Source organism: Callorhinus ursinus, unplaced genomic scaffold (assembly GCF_003265705.2).
Source record: "Callorhinus ursinus isolate GAN/ISIS: 27379988/994484 unplaced genomic scaffold, GSC_fseal_2.0 scaffold41, whole genome shotgun sequence".
Lineage (NCBI taxonomy): Eukaryota > Metazoa > Chordata > Mammalia > Carnivora > Otariidae > Callorhinus > Callorhinus ursinus.
In genome coordinates, this window is record NW_027397103.1 from 3,273,299 (window position 1) to 3,296,054 (window position 22,756).

The 22,756-nt window shown below is 51.1% G+C and overlaps 1 protein-coding gene and 1 long non-coding RNA gene across 2 annotated transcripts in view; one reads left to right on the top strand and one right to left on the bottom strand.

The window, feature by feature from the left end:
* The window catches only part of HSPB8 (heat shock protein family B (small) member 8), a 13,370-nt gene extending 1,306 nt beyond the window's left edge, over nucleotides 1-12,064 (bottom strand). The window contains exons 1-2 of the mRNA XM_025889466.2: nucleotides 11,178-12,064; nucleotides 5,121-5,184 (exon numbers count right to left, since the gene is read on the bottom strand). Coding sequence (XP_025745251.1) covers nucleotides 5,121-5,184; nucleotides 11,178-11,544 — 431 coding nt within the window. The 5' untranslated portion in view covers nucleotides 11,545-12,064. The remainder of the gene's footprint in view (nucleotides 1-5,120; nucleotides 5,185-11,177) is intronic.
* LOC141370636 (uncharacterized) lies at nucleotides 204-2,212 on the top strand. The gene is made up of 2 exons (XR_012374839.1): nucleotides 204-1,303; nucleotides 1,515-2,212. It is a non-coding gene; the product is annotated as an uncharacterized lncRNA (long non-coding RNA).
* Nucleotides 12,065-22,756: the final 10,692 nt, after the last annotated feature.

Here is a 22,756-nt window from a genome sequence, read left to right on the forward strand (position 1 = left end):
TGGGTTAGCCTGGTGATGGGTATTGAGGAGGGCACGTTTTGCATGGTGCACTGGGTGTTATGAACAAACAATGAATCATGGAACACTGCATCAAAAACTAATGATGTAATATATGGTGATTAACATAACAATAAAAAAATTAAAAAAAAAAGAAAAAGAAGAAGATAGCAGGAGGGGAAGAATGAAGGGGAGTAAGTCGGAGGGGGAGACGAACCATGAGAGACGATGGACTCTGAAAAACAAACTGAGGGTTCTAGAGGGGAGGGGGGTGGGGGGATGGGTTAGCCTGGTGATGGGTATTAAAGAGGGCACGTTCTGCGTGGAGCACTGGGTGTTATGCACAAACAATGAATCATGGAACCCTACATCAAGAACTGATGATGTAATGTATGGTGATTAACATAACAATAAAAAAATCTGCTCTGAAAAAAAATAAAATGCAGGTAAGGTGTTAACTCACAGCAGATAACACACTTTCATTAGCCATATGCCTGCTGCAAGTGCTTTCCTACAGAAAGCGTTACTGGTGAATTAAGGATGGAACAGGCTGACCACCTGGCGACATTCTCCTGATGCTTAGAATGAGCCTTGATTTGGGTCACAGCTGATGTATCTCTTAACAGGTCATAACTGCTTTGTTCCCAAAACACATTTATAGGAAATGACCTGGCTAGAACTTTATAAAGAGCCCGAGTGGTTCATAGGTAGGAATTAATATGCCCATTGCACAGAACATTTAGCAGAGACTTGGGGAAATCAAGTGGCAGGCTCAGTGAGTGAGAACCTCAAAGGGATTTCTGAATCCAACTCTGGTTCCATTTCTGAAGCTATTTTTTTTTAATGATTTTTTTATTGTTTTGGGTGAAAGAGACAATCTGGAACATGGTTCCTTCAACTAATTACCAGAATTGTGAGAACATGTTCATGGCCTCATTGGGATGCCATTATTAATAAAGATTATGAAAACTATGACCTCTGAGTCATGTGCCAGGTAGTTCACCTGTGGATCATCTCCTCTAGTTGTTGACAATGATCCCACCAGGCAAGTTCTGTTACTGTCCCCATTTACAGACAAGGAAATTGAGGCCAGAGAGATGAAGTGACTTGCCCAAGGTCACGCTGCTGGAAAGAAGCAGATGGGAATGGAATTGGAATCTTGGCCTCCAAACTCAGAGCAGCTGATCATGATGTTCTATTGCCTCCCCTGGCACCAGACTTTTGAAAAAAAAAGGAAGCCAGGAGGGTTGATCAGCATAGATCTTTCCACTGGTCCAGGATGGCCCTGCTTGTTAGAAATGCAGAGGTTTTGGGCGCCTGGGTGGCTCAGTTGGTTAAGCGACTGCCTTCGGCTCAGGTCATGATCCTGGAGTCCCGGGATCGAGTCCCACATTGGGCTCCCTGCTCGGCAGGGAGTCTGCTCCTCCCTCTGACCCTCTTCCCTCTCGTGCTCTCTATCTCTCATTCTCTCTCTCTCAAATAAATAAATAAAATCTAAAAAAAAAAAAAATGCAGAGGTTTTGATGAAAGAACCAGGCAAGGAGGCCGACCCATTCTGGCCCAGGGCAGGATCCTTCCTGAAGGGGGTGGGGAGCTTTTGCTGTGAGTAGCAACATGTAACCACATGAGCCTCATCTACCCAGGAGACTCCTGCTAAATTAGAGCCACAGAGATTAACAAGGGACCTGCTGGGAAGTAGGGAAGAGAAAGAGGGAACTTGGGCAGAGGCCAAGTCAAACTTCTGAAGCATAGAGGAGGCCAAAAGTCTGGACCTCCCTCCCACTACTGGGGATGGGCCAACTCTGTTTAACTATTTGCATGCTAGCCCATAGCACACCTGATGCAATGGGGCAGGGCCGCTGCAATCCAGAGCATGGCTTTTGCAGGCTGGCAGACCTGAGTTCGAATTCTGATTCTTCCTGACTGTGTGACCTCAGGCTAGTGAGCTAGCCTCTCTGAACCTACCTCCTTATAGGAAAAGTGGGTTAACGGTTGGTTTCTACCTCTTAAGGTAGTGCGAGAATTACACGGGATAATGAAAGCAAAAGGCTTATCCAAGTGCCTGGCATACAGTAAGTGCTCAGTAAGTGTTAGCCTCTCCGTTGTTACTGTAGTCACTGGCTGTAGGAAAACTATTCCTCTTCTATTCTCTTTCAATCCTTCCATTTGCATCCAAAGGAAGGTCTCAGCTAAGTGTTAACATGACTTTAATACCTTTAACCTCTATCCCTTGCTATTTTGTTTTTAACAAAGAGAGAGCTGATCTAAGGCTTGGACCCTTAGGCAGACAGTGCTACCTATTCAACCGCATTTTTCTTTCACTTGATTTGTTTTAGGATTGCCCTCTTCAGTGAACGTTTTAGTAGGAATTTAACTTTTGCAAAAGTGACCTGATCAAAAAGAAAAGAAATCTTAAGCAAATAATAATATGGGCATGTAAGCACATAAGGCAAAAATATTTGACGGTCTGTGAATGACTGCAATCTGGTCTCACCTAACCAGGAAGGAAGGCCATGGGCTTTGAAGGTGGGGAGACCTGTGTTCAAATCCCAGATCTGGCTCATTACTAGCTGTGTGCCCTTTGTGGGATTCCAAAATCCCTCTGAACTTCAGATTTCTTGTGCAGAAGATGGGCTTAACAATGCCTACTTCATAGGATTCTTTTAAAGGTGAAGTAATATTAAAGCTAACCTCCTCTTCACATGGCTGTTGACACACTGCGGATGTCAATAATGGCAGAACAGATATCTGGGAAGAGAGGGAGCAAGGAACTAAAGTTTGCTTTGACTCTGAGCATCTTGCGTTGATGATTCCCTGAGTCCCCTGCTTCCTGTCCTCCCACCCAAGTTGGGTGTGGAAAGATCCCATCTACAGTCTTGCCCTGCCCCCCAACCTGATCGGCAAATTCCAAGACCTCTCCTGCTCCCCGTCACCCGGTCCAAATGGTCCCTTTCACAAGGGGATGGATGTGTTGGGAAGAATTTCCTAGCCGTGGCAAAGGCTGTAGCGTCCTGCCTGGGAGGAAATCTCCAAGGATCTCAGTCTGGCTGAAGGAGCTTCCCTGTCCTCTGAGGACTGGAGCTTTTCCTGGGAGAGGCAATGGAGTCTCCTGAGAGTGGGCCAGGGCCATCCTTGGTGTCTAGAGTCTGGGCAGAGCCAGGGGGCCCAGGAGGTCCCAGCTGCTCTCATGTGACTCCAACCTTGCAGAGTTTTTTAATAATATTAATCCCCACGGACTGAACACTGAGTCTGGACCCCATGCTAAATGCTTTACACGCTTCCTCTCATCCCCCATCACAGCTCTGTCCATGAGGGAATCTGGGAACAGAAGCTCAGAACAGTTCAGGGAGCTCTTCTAAGTTATCCATTTTCTTTATCATGGAACCAGCGCTCCCTACGTCCAGAGGAGTTTCAAAACACTTAGCAACTGGCCCAGCGGGACAATGACCCACCAGAATGGATGGATACGTGCCATAGCGTTGGAGGAGGATGCTGGGGGCCCCTTGTTGCTGGGATGTGGGGAAGCTCGGAGGGTCCTGGGGATAGGGTCAGGGTGGCCAGGCTGGCTAGGGAGGGCACTTGCGGGGCTCAGGACAATGGCTAGTCCAATATTGTAACAAGTAGCTCTGCTCAGCTGCTGGACCCCAGCTGTGCCTTGAGCAGCTTTAGGCATTTCTGTCTGGTCAAGTCACCCCAGCAAGCTGTTTCTCGGAGGCCTCGGAGATGGGGAAATCCACGTTTTATAAAGATGATTAGCCCCCTGACTTCTTTCCAGCTCAGTCCCTTCCCCAGCGTTGCCCTGCCTGTGACTCCATCCTGAGACCTTATTTGAGTCTCTTCCAAGAAACATCAGCTCCTCCTGCACTCTCCCCCCGCCCCTTTCCTTTCCCCTCTCCCTCTGAGCAGCGTTTCATGTGGCTGCTATACCAGGGAGAGGTGTGGGTCTTGGGGAATGGCAGGCGAGCCAGTGAGCGTGAAGAAAAACAGCCATTTGCCTTATCAGGAAGCGTCCATGGGCTTCTAAGAACTCCAGAGGCACTGGGCGGGTCAGGACTGAGCACATGGCAGGAGAGACAGGCTTGCCGAATCCCAAAGCTGAAAGAAGCCTCAGAATGCAGCCAGCACACTCTCTTCCAGCCCCAGGGCCTTTCTGCCAGGGCTAGGCGTGGAGTAAAGACACAGCACCACCACCAATAATAGTCACAACAAACTGCCACTTCTGGGGACCTACTGTGCGCTGGTGCCTGTGCCATGATTTGATTTCATTTTCAGTTGGTGACTCTGGAATCAACACCCACCCGATCCCTTTTACGGGTGAGGACAGGGCATCCCTTGCTCCAGGCATGAGCGCGGCACTCAGGGTTCAGGGATCGGTTTGGGGCTGTTCTAAATTCAAATCGTAAGGACTCTGGGCAGGTCTCTTCACCTCTGAGAACTCAAGTTTCCCCATCATACAAGGAGGGTAATGTCTCTTGTGCCCGCTGCAAAGATTAAATGCACTGACTGGGACAAGACTTTGGGGCCAGAAGTGTACGTGGCAGAGTGCTGCTGGGTGGAGGGTGTGTCTGGGAAGAGGTGTCCCCCATTGGAACCGTAGGCTCCCTCCCTACGGCTGGCTTTGATTCATTGGCCCGGCCTGGTGGTCTTCCTGGTGCTGGCATGACTCCCCCAGGCTCAGCCCTTCCCACACCCCTCAGCAAAACCTGCCCTTCACGTGTCCCAAAGTCTCAGCCTCCAAAGCCCTCCCGGGAGGAAACAGCAATGTCGGGACACCTTCCAGCTTCATGCTCTGGGGAAGGCGGCATGCTCTCTCGGTGGTGGTAGGACACTTAGAGCAAGCAACGTTCGCAAGATTCTACTGGGCATTTGGGCATCAGGGGAGGGCCCCTCTTGATGGTGATGGAGATCCTCCCCAGACATACCACGTGGGTCGGAGAGTGCCCCGATTTTCACGGAATCACAGGTTTGCTGTGACACCTTCTCCCCTTTAGGTGTGAGGGGTGAGGGTTCAATTCCCTGCCCTGGGGCTTGTCTTGAAAGAGGGAGTCACACCAGATCTCGGGTCCCAGACACTACCTGCTGCTCTGCCCCCACCCCGGAACCCACACCGCCAGGTGACTTACTGGATTTTCTTTGTGAAGTTCTTGGAAACGATGCCACCTTCTTGCTGCTTCTCTTCATGTTTGCCTAGAAGGGAGCGGAATGCCACACGTAAGCATCTATGCCCCTGGACTTCGGTCAGGACTTGGGCTTGGGTTTGAATCCTGCCCCAGCCCCTGCCCCTGCCCCACCCTTTGGCTCCGGAGCTCAGTCTGGAGACACCAGTTGTCTGAGCAACCTCAGCCCTTCCCCCTAACCAGCCAGTCAAACCCGGAGGCTAGCATCCCAGGAGGGGTGGTAGGAAAGAAGTGGGGTCACATGCTGAGGGCTGGCTTGCCACCCAGTGGGCTTTACAACGCACAGAGCCTTTCCTGGCTGTGAAGGTGGGCTTCCTTCCCCCTTGGTGACGAGCGGGAACTGAGGCCCAGTGATGGGTCCACAGTCACCCAGCAGGTGCACGGCAGGCCTGGGCTCTGAACCAGCTCTCCCTGAATCTACGCCAAGTGCTGGGGTCTCACGCCCCTCTTCCTGTTCCAGCTTGCAATCAGCTCTTTGAGCCACATTATCTGTACCCAGAACGGATGAATTGCCTGGAAATAATGCTTCAATCTGCTTAAAAACAAAACAAAACAGAAACACCCAGAGTCTCCAAAGCGGGGGAGGTCTCCTTAAGAAATGACACATCAGACATCACAGATTTGACATTCCACCTGCCCCGCCTTCCACAGGGTAGCCGGGGAGGGCAGTTCTTCTTCCTCAGGAAGGAAAAACATAAGATTACATGAAGGTTTGAGCCCAAACTGGCTATCACCTTGCAATTTATATAACAACTTCTGAGCCTCCTGGCCACTCTTCACTCTTTTTTTTTTTTTTTTTTAAATGGGGAAAGCCTCTAATTTCTCTCTCTGTCTCTTTTTTAAGATTTTGTTTATTTATTTGATATGGAGTAAGCACAAGCTGGCGGCAGGGGCAGAGGGAGAAGCAGACTCCCCGCAGAGCAGGGAGCCTGACGCGGGGCTCCATCCCAGGACCCGGGGATCATGACCTGAGCCGAAGGCAGATGCTTAACGACTGAGCCACCCTGGCGCCTCTCTAATTTCTCTTTACACAAACCAGATTAGTGCCCAGTGGAGCCTTCTAGGTCCTATCTTTATTTGTTCCTCATCTGTGGGGCCACATTTCCCGGCCAAGAACCCTCATGTGCACAGGGACACCCTTCTGAGAAGCTTTGGAATCCAGACTGTAAACAACCCTGTGGGATTTTTTTTGCAGCCCCGGTTTTTAAAAAACTGACAATTTATAGGTGATTACCTTATTAATTGCTTTTTTTATTATTCATACTTTCTTTATTAATGACTTTGTTTTGATTGTAAGATAATACAAGGGTATCCTACAAAATGTAGAAAATAAATAAATGATTGAAACCCCCCCCAACGAAACCACATTTCTGTGTAAGTTCCAGACTTTTCTTTCTATGTTACTTAGGCACGCATAAATGTTACATAGTATAGATGTATATCATATATTTTAGCAAATGGGATCACATTTTATGTTACGCTCAAAACTGCTATCTCTTGCTAACACATGATAATTATTTTTCCATGTTACACCAAATATTCTTCCACCACGTGACTTTTTAATGGTTGCACAACATTCCACTGTAGGGAAACATAAGTTCATTTAGCCACTCCCTGGCTTTTGGGCACTGAGACAGGTATGTGACCTTAGAAAGAACCTCATTGCGCCACATTGCACGGAACATCCTTACAGCTGGATCTTCACATCCAGCCTGATGACTTCTTTGGGATAAATTCTAAGTTCTAGGATTTCTGAGGCTTGATCTGTATTGCTAAATGGCCCTTAGGAAAGGCTGCATCCGTTTATTCACTCACAAGCGGGGCGGAAAGGGGTACCGGATAGGAATTAGTTTTTAAACGGGAGTGTCTGGTTACCCAGAACACGCTATGCTCTGAAGGTGCTGGGAGAGTAGATTTGGACCTGCCAAGTCCACGAGTACCAACTGTCCATCCCTAACCCAGGCCTGTGGCCAGGGGAACACTGTCTGTTCCCTGAAACCCTCCCCAGAGCCCAGGCCTCCGGAGGCCTGCTTCCCCTGGGGACCGGCCAGTGCCTCTGACTCAGCCCTTTTGCACACTTGGTGTCCTGAGAATAATAAACAATGATGATGATCAAAAGAATAGCAATAACAGACTCTTACATAGTGCTTACTTGGTGTCAGCCACCCTCCCAGCCCCTGGCTATAGCTACTTCTTTAATATTCACGACAACCTTAGAAACGGGGACTTTCATTATTACAATTTTGTAGATGGGGAAGGGAAGTTCGGAGAGGTTACGTGATACGCCCAGGGTCACACAGCTTGGAAATGCTGGAGCAAAGGGGTGTAGGTTTTGGACTTTCAGTCCCTGCTCTAATACTTCTTAGCACAACCCCACTCTTCCCTGAGCCTCAGCTTACTCTTCTCTAAAATGGGGATGGCAACACCTTCCTAATTATTGGGTTGCTGAGCAAATGAGGGTGAGTCACAGGATTGCTTTGTAAGTTGTAAAAATGTTGTGTGAGGGCGAAGGTTTGTGGCTTATTTTGATATCTGGGAAAGGACTGCTCCTGAAAGGCTAAGCTTGCCTGTCCACACCCTGAAAATAGGGTGTTGGGGTTAGGGAAGGGAGGATCTCTGAGCAGGCGTAACTCCAAGATTTCCATAAAGAGAAGCCTGGTTGAAAATGGATGTTGCTACTGGAGGTTCATGTTGAAGCTTAACTTAAATATAATTTGAATATTTATTTATTAGGGCAGCTTAAGGATTATGATGGTTTTTAATTTCTGATTTTGCTTTCCTATCTACATTTTCTACCGTGGAAATATTTTATTTTTGTAAACAGAAAAAAAGTAATTATGCTTCTTTTTTTTTAAAAATAAAGAACTCATCCGGAGGCCAGGGCAAGCCAGAGGCCCCTCACAGCTACTATTTTTTCAACATGCCTCAGAAAAATGCAGGTGCCAAGAGGCAGGCATCAGTACTTCGGGGAAAGCCACTGGCCCAGCTAAAGAAAGAAGGTGCTGTTTCCAGGGGAGGCAGGGGCCCTGGGATTAAGGAGAAGGGGTGGGAATAAGGCTTCTGGATTTTCCAGTTCCTTCTTGGCCAGGTCCTGGCCCCGTGGCCCATGAAGAGAACATTTCTTGGCTGGTGGCCACAGGGTAGGAGTAGGGGTGGATAAGGCATCATGGAAAGCATCTAGTCTAGCATTTTCCAAATACTTCCCTGGAACTAGACACTCAGACGTGGTCAGATAAGACAGGGCTGCCGCCTCCAGAGATCCACAAACTACCTAAGCAAATTCAAAGCCCTCATAAGTCCTGCAGTGACGAGACCTGTTTATAATTTTGTTTCCTCTGGCACATCTCTAAAAATCTGGGCCACCTATCCCGCATGTCTTAGATACCTACTGATATCTTAAAACGTACCATTTGGCAAATACATACTGATTGAGTTCAACTCCTCCTAAGTAAAACTGAGGCCCAAGAGGTGGCAGGATTTGCCCAAGGCCGTATAATCAGAAGAAAATCCAGCCATCCTGACTCGGAACCATCTAAGCAGGCTTGGCTTTGAGTTGCAGACATGTGCCATGGAGGACAGCGGATCTCAGGTGAGTTACTCTCTCTGAGCCTCAACTTCCTCACTTGTAAAGTGGGTATCACAAACCTACCCGTATTTCCTTGAGAGTCTATGTGAGGAACCAGGGAGCCAACATACACAGGCATTGAGCACAGTGCCCTGCACCAGGTGCTTGAGGAAGAATAGGTCTGTCATTATGTGATAACAGGAGAAAAGCCTGGATCTGATTCTAAATGGAGCCCCGATATCAATCTGATTTCTTAAATCCATTTTCTGAAAGTCTCTGTACGTACTCTCAGGGGATTTGGATTCTGTCAAGCTGAGGTTGCTAAGTGCACACCTGGGAGGCATTTTTACAACTTTAAAAGGCTTTGTCTGCCTTACTTAAGCACCCAACAACCCCATTTTACAAATATGGAAACTGAGGCTCCATGACTTGCTCAAAGCCTCATGCAGAGCCTCTGGATTAGTAAGGTACTCATCTGGGATCTCAGCCCGGAGTTGCCACAGCCCAGTTAGTAAGAAGCACCTAGAAAGGAGAATGAAGGAAACATTTTCCCCAGGTCTCCCGGAGGGGCCACAGGGCGTGGGAAACCCTCCAACCTGGGGTGGAAGATTCCGGAATCCCAATTAAAACAAAGATGGGAGAGGTGTTGGTAATAATCCCCTTATTCACAGAGTGCTGGACAGACACTGTTAATCGCCCCATTTTACAGACTCTCTGCATTTATTATCATATATTGTCTGCATGTATTTTTAATCTTTCCTACAGACTTGCAGGGCCGATATTATTACACAACCCGTTCTGCCAATAAGGGTACTGAGGCTCGGAGCGGTGGGAAGCTTTCTTGTCCTTATCCATCTGGCAGGGTCAGGACTGGACCCCAGGTCTCAAAGAGCATCTACCATTTATGGTCTCCTGGGCCCTTGCTCTGTGCCCAGCATTTTAATCACAGCACCATCACAGCCATAAGAATACTGATTCCTCATGTTCCAGGCAGCAGGTCCGCGCTGGACACGCATCGGCCCATGTAATACAGCGATCCTCATGCTGCGTAGCCACTGGAACCCCCATTTCCAGATAAGGAAACAACGCACAGAGAACATAAACAATTTGCACACCCTGCTGGTCTGTGGCAGAACCAGGTTCAACCGCAGCCAACCCAGGAAGGCCCGGCTGAACACCTCCACGGCCCCAACATGACTTGTGGCCCACCCCTCCCGGCCCCCCAGAGCCTCTGATGTTTATAATTCTGCCCTGCGAGGATTTGAAACTCCCCCTACATGCCGCCCTGCCCTGCCGGGCTTGTTTCTGCCCAGCCCGGCTTTGCAATGGCTTTTACTGATTTTCTGGCTGGGAGCCTGCCAGAAAAACACTCCTTTTAATGCAGCCTTAATTGGGACGGAAGACAGAAGAAGCCGTTCGCCTGCTGCCCTGCTTAATGGGGACTGAGCCTCCTGTCTCCTCTTCCTTTCTCCCAGGCTGGGAGGTGGCGCAAGCCCTGGGCCTGGAGTCCTGGGCAGGCTCAGACTCTTCCTGCTGGCTGCTGACTCATGGCGTGACCTTGGACAAGTCCCGCTTGGGCCTCAACCTCCTCAGCTGTAAAATGGGAGTAGACGGCCCCGCTTCCCAGGGCTGGAGTGAGTGAGGATTATCTGGTAGAAGGAATATAAGAGTCTTAGCCCAGTTCTTGGTACCCAGCAGGTGCTCAATAAACCTTCAAATCGCTTCTGGCCTCCCAGCTCCCAAGACAGCCTGGGTTTGAATCCAGGCAGCCGTGGGCAAGTCACTTTAAGCTTTCTGTGCCTCTGTTTCCTCATCTGTAAAAAGAGGAGACAAACAGGCCCCACCTGTTCTAGTTGTTTTAACTGAGATACTACTGGTAAAGCGTGTAGTGTGGTGCCCAGCAGAGAGTAAGCGCTCAGTCAAGGTCACCAATTAGAATCGTTATAGTGACTATCATGCCTCAGTTTCCTTATCTGGGACAAGGGGAGGTGTTCTTCTTGAAACCTGTGCTGATTATTAGCTCTGTCATGGCACACGCTTCTAGACTGCGCTGTGCCCCTGGGGCGCCGAGAGTCCCTTCTCTTGTCTTTGTATTTCTTCTATGTCTGCCGAACTTATTCTTTACACAAAATTTTTTTCTGTCAAATCATGTGCCGTGGTTTCCATTTCCCATCCTCTACTCTGACTGATACAGCCCCCAAAGGGCCCCCCAGCTGGGTCGGGTTGAGGTGTCTCCTGGAAGCCAGGACAGGAGTACTTTTCCAGAAAGATAACTTCTGTGGGCTCTCTAGGCTGCATTCCTGAGCCCTGAAGTCACCTGTGTCACTCGCTGCTGTCACAGCTCACCGTCTAAGGGAAGCGATGTTCTCCTGACTATTCCCGGGGCTGAAGCCTACAACCCTCTCCTGGGTTCTCTCTCACTCCTGCCCCTCACTCACCAGACACCTCCACGTATCCGTCCTTTGTCTTCACCATCAGCTCCTCTGGCTTAAAGCTGTGCACGTTGACGCACACTTTCCAGGGCTCCCCGGGGAAGGGTGGGGGACTCATGCCCTCCCCAGGTACCCCAAACCTGGCTGCAGCTGTCGGCCCCCGAGGCACCATGCCTGACCTCAGGGTGCCAGGCCACCCCGGGGAGAATCGAGGCAGGGCCCAGTTGCGCCATGAGGCCGTCAGGTCGTCGGGGAAGGGGTCCATGCCAAAGTCATCATCCAGCAGGCGTGAGGGGAGGGACGAGTCCCGGAAGGGGTCCCGGCGCAGGCGGCTTGGGTAGTGGCAGGAGAAGGGCATCTGACCATCAGCCATGGCTGCTGAGCTGGAGGGGCAAAGGAGGCTCAGAGAGAGGGAGCCACCTGCCCAAGGTCACACAGCAAGGTGATGTGGAGGGGGGGCTGGCCCTCGGAGCTTATTCTTCAGCTTCAGAAAACGCTGAACCATCCACTGCCAAGGACAGAGGGGGTACCTGGCTGGGGTCCCAGCCCCCAAAGACACTCCAAAGGCGACCACCAGCCGGCCCAGCAGAATTCCAGAGGGCCCCTCTCCGCACTGCCTCACCGCAGATCAGCCAGTCACTGTCCTCCCAGGCTGTCCAGACTCTCAGCCAGAGCCGCTGAGATGTCTCATGGAGGAGCGTCAGGAGCTTAATAAACCCAGGGACGCGGGCCTAGAAACTTCTCCTTGCTTCTCCTGGGCTGAGAGCTTCTATTTATTGCTGCTTGGGGCTGGGGGCGGGCTTTGCCAGTGCCTCCTGTCACAGGAGTATTCGGAGGTGATGAACCAGTCCCTGAGAATCCGCTGAGGGAACAGCTGGGCTCCCAGGGGGCGGGGAGGGGCCTTGGCGGCCAAGTCCAGCCAGCCAGTCCGGACACTCTCCTCCCGGGCTGGGCTCAGCTCCGCCCCCTCCCGCCGCTCCCTCCCCCGCCCGCCTCCCCAAGCCCGGTGCAAAGACCGGCTAGGCTATTAATAACCCTCCGCCTGCCAGGGCTCTGGGTCACCCCAGTAATACCTTCCCCCGCCTGCTGCGTCCTGCCCCCCCTTGGGGACCTGCCGAAGGAGAGAAGAGGGATGGGAGCCCAGTGGATTTGAAGGCAGGTGGCCTTGGGCTGCAATCCCCTCCCCCCTTACAACCAGACCTGGGAGGGAGCTTGCCTTCAGCGTCCTCTGGGAGCAGTAACGTTATTCCCTGGGCATCTGTGAGCCCGTCAGTCTTCCCACCTGTAAAATGGACATAATAGTAGCCACCTCGTGGCTGTGTCCATGAGGACCACATGAGGTGATCATCCTTAAACATTTAGCAGACTGACACTTTTACATACTCAATTTTGAGTTCTCAGTTACGTCAGGCTTGCTGTACGCTGGACCCTGTTCTAAGTGCTTTCCAAATACTAGACTGCCTTCAACCACAACAACAATCCTGTGAGGAAACTGCCGTAGGAAGTGAGAACGATGGTAGCCTCTATTAGTAGTAGTAGTCCCCAGATTATGACTGCTAATAATGCTAATTATCAGAAGGTGCGGTGGGTCTCTGGGCCTGAACCCGAGGCCCAGAGAGGACCTACTTGCTAGATTTCCCTGTTCCTCCCCCATAGCTTCCGGAGAATGAACTTACAAATTGTCCTTTGACCTAACGGCCCCCTGAGCTTGGGTTCCAATCTTTGATCCGTCCCCAACCACAGGTGGGCGATTTGGGCATGCAGTTCTCCATCTGTGGGCTGCAGGGTCTCAGCCCTGCCTTCCTCACAGGGTGCGGTGGGGTGGGGTGGGGGTGTTAAGGAATTCAGTGAGTCACTGGTTGAGAAATCAGTTTGTTGTTAGGCAGTGCCTGCATGAGGCCGTTTGCTAAAAATAATAGTAGGGAGAAAAACAACCAGCATTTACAGCCTCCTCCTACGACCTGCCTCCGTGGGGAGCCTGGGGTGCCCCTCTCACCTTGAACCCTCACAACAACAACAGGGGTGTTCTCCCCACCCCCATTTTGCTGGTGAGGAAGCAGAGGCACTGCTCCGGGGTGGCAGGGCCTGGGGTGGGGGGGCACCTGGTCCGCGCTGAGCTGACTGGTGGAGACCCCCACTCTCCCTCCCCCACTAGCCGCGAGAGGGAGACTGAGGCGCCCGCCTCCCCCAACCCGAGTGAGTGACTGGGTCCCCACTTGGCTCTGGTGAGATCATTGGGGCTCGAAGCTCCAGGCTGACGTCATGGCTGGGCACAGAAGCCTGGCTCTCCCTGTCGTTACAGCTGGGGCGGGGCCGGCTGGGTTGGAGCCCCAGTGGGGAGATTCACTGCCTGCCACAGAGAAGAAAGCCGGCCCTGCCTGGGACCTGGGCTGGGACCCCAGTTCGTTTGTGTGTGGATTTGAGTGGGTGGAACGGTGATTGTGTTTATGCCCGGATGGGGCTGTGTTTATTTATGGGCGAGTCTGCTGATGGGTGTGAGCTGGAAGAACCTCCTTCTTCCTCTCTAGGTCTCTTTGCCACAACCCCACAGAGCCTTCATCCACCCTCTCATTTCAAGGATGCTTGCAGCCCCGAAGCCAGCAGGAGAGGCGAGGAAAGGGTGCAGCTAGAAAGCAGAAATAGCAATCCTTAGCATTTATCCAGCACTTTTCATGTGCTGGGTTCTGTTCTAAGCCCTTTGGATTTATGTATCTTAACCCATGACATCCCTCCTACAACCCTACAAGGAAGGGGCTTTCATTATCCCCATTGTACTGCTGAGAAAACTGAGGCTCGGTGAGATCACGGGACTCACCTGAGTCTACACACCCGGTTAAGTGGCAGAGCTGGGATTCGCACCGAGGCTGTCTGGCTCTTGACCCCTCTGCTGCATTACCTCTTATAATCACAGGCATGGCTCACATTTATTGAGCGCTGGCTGTATACCAGGCCATGTGCTCAGCACTTTATTCATGACCTCATTGGACCCTCATGGTTCGGAGAGGTGAAGCCACCTGCCAAGGGCCACACCTGGGGGGATTTGGGGGCCCCCGGGTCTCGACCAGTCATCTTCCCACATGCTTGCTGTATGCTGTCCACCTGCCCCTGGATTCTCAGCACATTTCTGGGCCAGGCCAAGCCTTCCGCTTTGGGAAGCTGAGGAAGGAGGTAGATGCTCAGCCTGCTGGCCCAGCCACCTGGAGAGGGGTCAGTAAACCCTACAGGCTGTCATTAGCCAGATGAAAACCTGGGGCGAGGCCCAGGAGGAGCTGGGGAGGGAGAGGGGCCGCCAGGCTGGCTCTCCCTGGGAAGGAAAGCCCCTGTGGGATGCCTGTGCCTGTTGGGGCAGGGGTGGGGGGCAATAGTAGGCCCCAGGTTCCAGAACAAGTGTTCTTTGGGCTGCTTTCCTCTTAGAGCTTTCACCTGGGAAGGACCACCGTTCATCCTCGAACAGACAGCCCAGGGGGAGGATGACATCACCCTGCAGTTGGGAAATGGGGGGGGGGGGCCCAGAGGAAATGGCAGCAGCCTGAGGTCACCCAGGTAGTGACAAAGACACCGTTGGCTGGCTGCCCACTTCTGTGCTCTTCCCTTCCACAGCAGTAAGACCCCACGTTCCCTCCTCCCCTAGGTATTTCCAGTCCCTGGCCCTGCCCAGCCTCACACCCCTTCACCTGCAGGCCCAGCCCGAACCCTGTGTGGGGTGGAGTCTTATCGGACTGAAGGAGGAGCCTCTGTGGCTCCTTCAAATGCATGGCTTTCGCGACCGCATTTTTGCTTACTGTTTTCTCTACAACTCTAGGGCTCCGGAGCTTTCGTTCCAGGCATGGGGGCGATCCTGGTGGCCTCCCGCATTCACTCAGCCTCCAGGTCCAGGAAGCCCCGTCTCAGAGTTCCCTCCGTGGACACCCCCGGAGCCCAAGACATGCTCCAGCAAATGGCGGGGCGTGCATATGCTCATGTCCTTTCTCCTTCCCTTTCTCAGAACCCCCAACAGACGACATTAGTGGAATTTCCAGCACATTCAGCTCCAGGAGGGCAGGACCCTTGGGTGTCTTGTTCACACAGCATCCCCTGTGCCTAGAAGGGTGCCTGGTGCCTTGTAGGAGCTCAGCAGATCTTGGCCGAGCAGATGATGTCGTGTTAGCAACCCTGTGTCTGAATCGCCTTGCTCACGTGGGACAGACCCTGCACACAGTAACAGCACTAGAATAGCAGCTAAAATTTCCCAGATACTTAGAAGGGACCAAGTGAAATGATTTCCAAGCATGCTGTTCATTTATTCCTCACGACAGCCCCCTCCCAGAGGTTCATGCTCTCAACATCCCCATCTTATAGATGAAGAAACTGAGGTTCAACAGGAAGGAACTTGTCCAAGACCACCAGCTTGTGACTTCTAAACCCCGCCGTGTCTCAACCTCAGGCCCAGCCCCCCAGTGCTCCTTCCTTCAACAAACACCCGTGCAAAAACAGATGATTAATAAGTAAAATAAAATAAACAACCCATATGCTCCCGCCCTACCCAAGTCAATGCCCTCACAATCCCACACAACTAATGCTTATTGATTGAGCTCTAGCTTCCTCTTACTATTATCTCCAAAGTTCTTTCCAGGCATTGCTTGCTCTGACGGCCTCTATAGGTAATAATAATAATAATAACACTTATTTAACACTTTGTAAGAGTCGTATTTTGCATAAATCAATTTATTTACTCCTACTCCAATTTGCTCTAAGATAAGAATGATAATCTCTGTCCACAGATGACGATATTGAGACACAGAGCGGTTAAGGAACTCACTGAAGCTCACACAGCTACTCAGTAGCAGAGCTGATGCTCAAATCCAGGCAATCTGGCTCCAGAGCCTGTGCTCTTTACCACCACATGATTCTGTGAATAACAACCACCCAAACCACACGACAGTACTTGTCCCCACCATTACTTGAGACCCCTTATGTGCCAACCTCTACTAAATGCCCTGTATACCTTACCTCTCTTCATCCTCGTGATAAGCCTATGAGGAGGTGGTATATTGTTAACCCCATTTTATGTTTTTTTAAAGATTTATTTATTTATTGGACACAGAGAGAGGGAGCTCAAGCAGGGGGAGCACAAGAGGGAGAAGCAGGCGCCCCGCACAGCAGGGCTCAATCCCAGGACCCTGGAATCATAGCCTGAGCTGAAGGCAGACGCTTAACCGACTGAGCCACCCAAACGCCCCAACCCCATTTTATGTTGAAAAGTAAAGGCACAGAGTCAGATCTGTGCTGACGGCTAATCCCGTACTCTTTGCTGCCCAGTGGGGAGCAAGGGCTCTCCGAACCCAAAGGGACCCAACAGACCACAGCTGACCTTCAGGTCACCAGCCTACCTCTCCCTCTGCCTCCTCGCTGGGTCTGGAAACTTCTTTTAGCCCTTGCAGACTTTCTCAGTAGAACAGGTGATGCCAGGAACCCACTGACACTGGGAGCCTGGAGGCTGCCTGGGACAAGCCATCACTGTGTCAGCCAGCGGGATCCTTATGTGTCACGAGTGTGAAAGCTGCTCAGAGCTGGGCTGGGGGCCTGGGGTTCAGTGGACTCAGTGGGAGACAGGGAGTCAGAGGTCCGTAGGGGCTCCCCTTACCTGCATGTGTCTCTGGGAGAAGGGAGTCAGGGGTCAGCTGTGGGTGGAGAGGCTCATCCCACCCCCACCCCCACCTATTTTCAAAGAGGGACTCCCCCAGCCAAGGGCTCTCAGGGGCCCCTCTACTTACTCCTGAGCCTACCACGGCTTCCGAAATCTCCTCTCAGGGCCCGGATAATTATTCTGCAGTGAGGGAAATAATATCTCAACTAACCTGGTCTTTAAAGAAATGACACTTCTTTAAAAGTGTTGGCACTTCCAGCTTAAGAAAGACAGTAAAGGCTGGTGGGTAAGAACCTGAACAGACCCGGCTGTGCTGCTCTGGTTCAGTGGCCTAGTCTCTCTGAACCTCTGCCTTGTCATCTGTAAAAGGGGGACGACAACAGTACCGATGTCACTGGGTAATTGGCATGGGTTGTGAGGTGGGAAATGGTTGGGGAGGTGGGCATGGGCCAGATGATATAGGGCCTTGTGGACCTCATTTAGGAGTTAGGCTTTGTCCTGAGCACTTTGAGTATCCATTGAGCTGTTTGGAGAAGGAGAAGGGTGTGATGAGATCTGAGTTCTAGGAAAATCACCAGCCACTGGTGGAGAGGGCACCGGGGGACAAAACTCCAGGGAGACCAGCAAAGTAGGGTCCAGGGAAAATGGCGGCTTGGGCTGGGTTGTTGGTTGAGGAGAGGGAAAGGGTGGACATAATCCAAGATATATTAAAGAAGCAGAAGCATTTTGACTGAGGGACTGCACTGGAGGGGAGGAGAGGGCACATCAGATGTACCACCCAGTGTTTAGATGTAGGCAGTCGGTGGGTGGTGGTGCCAATTAATGAACACACGAGGAGGGGCAGATGTGGGGAGTGGGGAGACTCCATTCATTATTCATTCATTACATATTTATTAAGTTCTCATGTACAAAGCACTGGCCTAGGGGCTAGAGATGAGACAAAAGTCTCTGTTCTCACATCTGTCAAACAAATAGTTGAATCAACAATGAAAATAATTTTAGAAACTGAAAAGTTTCACGAAGAACATAAAGGCTCCTGGCTACCTTTCTGATCTGATTCCCTGCTGCCATCCACCCATTGCTCACTGTGCTTGAGTCCTGTGGTCTCCTTTCTGTCCTTCGGACTGTTCCTGTCTGAAGACTTCCCTCCTGCTCTTCCCACAGCCTGTGACACTGTTCCCCCAGATTTCCTCAAGACTGGTCTCTCACTTCATTTGTGTCTCTACTTAAATTCCACCTACTCAGAGAAACTTTCTCCAACCATTTGATCTACAGTCAGGTTCTCTTCCGTCAGCTGGTTTTTCTTCATAGCACTGGCTACTTACTGATGGTTATATTTTATGCCTCGATGATTTTTTGTTATCCGTCTCTTCCATTAGAACGTCAGCTCCGTGGGGGACCGAGGGTAGGGACTTTGGTCTCTGGTTTAAGGCTGTGTCCTTGGCACCTAGGACAGTACCTGGCACATAGCTGGGATTCGGTAAAATTCAGGGCACAAGATACGAAGCAATGTACTTCCTGCTGCCATTGTGGTTGGTCCAAGCCACGTAACTAGTGCGGCCAATGAGTTGTGAGCAGAAGTGAGGTCTGCCGTGGTCAGTTCAAAGCATGTGAGTAGCCCCATGGGAGACCTCAGCTCCACAAGGGGGGGACCCTTAGGCGATATCTCTTCCTTCTGCACAACATCACTGATGAGTAGAGTGTCCCCGCTGGCTCACAGTGGACATGGGTGAAAAATGAACCTTTATTCTCTTAAGATTCTGAAATTTTGCATTTGTTTGTTGCTCCATCGTAACGCAGACAATTCGGACGGCGAGGCTTCCAAACCCTGTCCTTTCGTGGTTGTTGGTATTGTTTCAAAGGAAACTTCCTCAATGTTAATATCATTCTAATAAACCAGTCTGTCTGCTTCCTGCCAAAGTCCCAGCTGGGAAAGTGGTACCTATTCCTCTCAGTTTGGGACATTTAGATGGTGCTGTTGGAGGCACTTAGGCAGAGGGCTGGCTCTGAGATCTTTGGAGGGCGGGAGACCTGGAGAGTCTGTAATCTTGAGGCCCTCCTTCTCCAGCGGGAGCTGGTTCGACCAGTTGGTGTCCAAAGGCAACTGCTTTGGAAAGTTGTTTTTTGTTTGTTTTGTTTTGTCTCTTAGTTCTGGGAATGACAGCTCCTAGGAGAGTTTAGCCTGAGAGGGTTCTCATGGTTTGTGCTGGGAGGGGAGGAAGTTTGGAGGAGCTGAGGAGGATGCATAGAGATGGACGGGGAGAGCCGTAAACAACATATCTCCTTCCGGGGACTTAGTTTCACCCTGAATATGAGTTAGGGTTAATTTTAGTTGTGAGCAACAGAGAGTCAAAATCACAGTGACTGGAAGAAAAGGGAAATTTATTTCTTCTTAGTATTAAAGTCCAGAGACATTCTGTCTTGTTGCTGGCATGGTGCCCCTGCTCTGCAAAGTCCTCAGAGACTGAGACTCTTCCATCTTATCACTCTGTTTGTATGGGTTCAATTCCCAAAGCCACCTCATGGACCATGGAGCCGCCTGAGTTCTGGCCATCATGTCTGCATTCCAGCCAGCAGGAAGGAAAAAGGGATGAAGAAGAAGGGGGAAAGCACATGACAAATGATTTCTATAGAAATACCTGGAAGCTACCGTGGAAAATTCTGCCTATCTCTCATTGGCCAAAATTAGCCACATGGCCACACCTAACCGCAAGGATTGCTGGGAAATGCAGTCTTTATTCTGGGTAGCAATGAACCTAGTTGAAATTATTACTATGGATGAAAGGGCAGTGGCTGTTGGGAGGCAACTAGAAACTCTACCGTATCCTGAGAGTGTATGGACAGATTTTGCCGAAGCATCCTAAAGGCTTCAAGTTGGGCTCCTCTGGAAAACTAGTGGGGAATATGTCCTTCTCTGCACCAACATGTTGCTATTTTCATACATAAAAACTTTGCCTGGGATTTCAAAGGATTCACAGACTCTCTGAAGCCCAAGCATGGGAGGCCATGGTTTCTGAATCTAGAAATAGGGTTCAAGGTGAGGGAAACCAAACGGAAAAAACTGTGTGTGTGTGTGTGCGTGTGTGTACACCTGTGTACACCTGTTCCAACCCCTTTCCATTTGGCAACATAAGTCTATATGATGTGGGTTGGTGTTGTTTATTTTGGGTTTAGATTTGAGAGTAGATTGTCAAAGGTACCCAGTGCTACACCTTGAGAAAGCATCTGACTAGTTTCACTGGCAGTGGGCAAAAAAGAAAGAAAAACTGCCATGAGTCATCCCATCGTGGGACAGCCATAGCTGTGGGATGCTTTGGAGCCAGCATTCCGAGGCAGTGGAAACCCTGTGGCTGTGAGTGGGAAGGCCTGGACAGTGCCACGTGTCCTTCCCCTGGCAGGTGGACGTTAGAACTACTCGGGTTGAAAATATTGATGAAATATCAGGGTGGAGATATACTTGGGGAAATCGCCAAGTTCTTGGGAGACTCTAGATTCTCTGGAGTGGAGAAGATACTCATGGAGGGAGGCAGCTGGGAGTGCCTCTCTTGAGAATTTGGTATTCGAGGTGATGAAAGGTGACAGAATGTTGGACCTTTGCTGAGGTGACCTGGAACCCTCCCAGAAACTTGTCGTGGTCTTACCTAGGCAACTGAACCTACCCAACTCCCACCCCCTTTTGTGTCAGTAACAGTGATACTAAGTCAGGTGCTGGGCTAAGTGCTTTACGTGTATCTTACCTTCATGGCGCCCTTATGAGATTGGTACTTTTAGCATCCCCATTGGAAAGATGAGGAACGGGAGGCTCAGAGAGGTTAAGCCGCTTACACATAGACAGCTATGTGCAGCTAGGAAGCAGCAGTCGGGCTCAAACCCAGGTCTTGTGACTCCCAAGCCACTGCCTTTTAAAGATCACCCCTGTCTCTAACCCTAGGGACTATACCCCCGAGCCTGGCACAGTGCTGGATGAATAGGAGGTGCTCACATCTGTCTGCCTCATCCCCACGCTGCCTTCTCTCACTCCCAGGGAGGGACACAGCTCCTCATGGGTAGAACGTGTGCTGAGAGACAGGGTGCCTGCGTGGGACACGCTGCTGCTTTGCCACAGTTCTCCTAGCTGCCCTCCCCACCTGCAACTTAAAGTAAAAATTAACCAGTTCAAAAATGCATGGGACGTAGAAGGAAGCAGATCTGGCAGCCCCAGGCAGACTTAATCATTTGGCAGACGCCAGTGCTGGGCATGGCACTCACTCCGGGCACACAGGGATGGAGGATGAATGAGGCAGACAAGGCTTCCGTCCTCTTGGAGATGGGCAATAAACAAGTCAACAAATGAACGAGGTGCGGACAGTAAGAGCACTATGGAAGGAATGCACGGGGTAGGCGGGGGACCAAGAGCCTACTTTTGGCAGGTTTGGAAGTCATTGCTCTGTTCCTGTACACACGCAATAGCCCCTGCCTGGGATCCCCAGGCCTCCTCTTTCCTGAGCTCCCTTTCCTGGCCTGACCCACTCTGTTCATTTCCCGGGCCAAGGGGTCGGTTTTTTCTGTGATGCCTTCCGAGGTGGTTTTAGGCTTTCGGTGTCCCTTTGGACTCCCCGCATCCTGGGGTCCAGCTGTGCCACTTATGAGCTGTGTCAGTGGGGCCGCCAGTCTGTGCCTCAGTTTCTGCATCCGTAAAATCAGCATAAAAACAGTCCCTGCCGCATAAGGCCGTTGCAAGGATGAAATAATGTAAGTAATTTAGGTTAATATACGTCAAGGGCTTGGAATCGGTCTCACGGGAGTGTGGAGGGTTGTTGGTCGTGCTGCCGTTACGGCTAAGACGGCTGAGAGCCCACCTCCGCTCTCACACCCGAGCGGCACACGACATTTATGGTGTCAGGTAATTCAGTGGTTCCCGATCCTGGCTTCACAGCTGATGACCGAGGAAGCCTTTGAAAACCCCGCCCCCTGGCACCCACCCTCAGCAGCCCTTATTATTGGGGATGGGGGAGGGGACTCAAGGGTGGGTGGCTTTGTAAAGGTCACAGTTCACTCCAAGGCGTAGCCAGTGTTAAGAACCACCGGCCTGACCCAACTTCTTTTCACAGGCGAAATAACTAGGACCCAGAGGGGCTTGATTTGCTTAGGTCACAAGGCGAACCGGGGCCCTCAGCCCCTGCCTCTTGTGAAGCTCAATTTTCTGATGTCCTCCTGACTCCCCTGCTTGCCTGCCTGCCTTCACCCTGAGGAGAGGCTGTGCGTGTCCCTGGGACTGTGGAAGCTAAGGGTGCCGGCCGCAGGCTGCCTGGCTCCATCCCTGGGCTGAAAGTGAGCCATGGCGCAGGGCCGCCCAGCCTCCCCTGTGCTGGCTGGGAGGGGGTGGGGCGCCTCTTGGGACCAAGAGCCAGAAGAACACCCGATTCCTGTGACTGGGAGCCAGAGCAGGAGGTAGAAAGGCAGAGCCCTCCTCCGTGAGACACTGAAGGACGGCTGGCCTCACAACCTCCTGGCAGCCACATTTTCCAGAAAAAGTCCTGGGGGGCCCTTACGAAGGGCTAGCTCTGAGTTATGGGGCTCCCACCTTCAGAGGCAAAGAGGTGCAGCAGAAACGGTCCTGGAGCCCACAGACCGAGGTTCAAATACCCTCTAGCTATGTGGTCCTCTCTGTGACCCTCAGCTTTCTCATCTGTCAAATGGGGCTAAACAGGGTTGTTATGAAAAGGAGGTAAGTTAAGGCATGAAAAGGGCTTGGCACAGGATCACTGATCCATAAAATTTAATTTTTATTATTACTAGTACTATTATTTATTGATGAAGCCTCATAAGGGGACACGGGTTGCGGCCTCACCCTAGCCTGTTTGGGAAGAAAGAAATCGTGCGTGTGGTGGTGTTGGTGGTCCCCGGTGGATAGCAATGGATTTACCCCAGGGAGGTTGTCCCATTCAGATGATTTTTAAGGGAGATTTCCAGAGGGGCA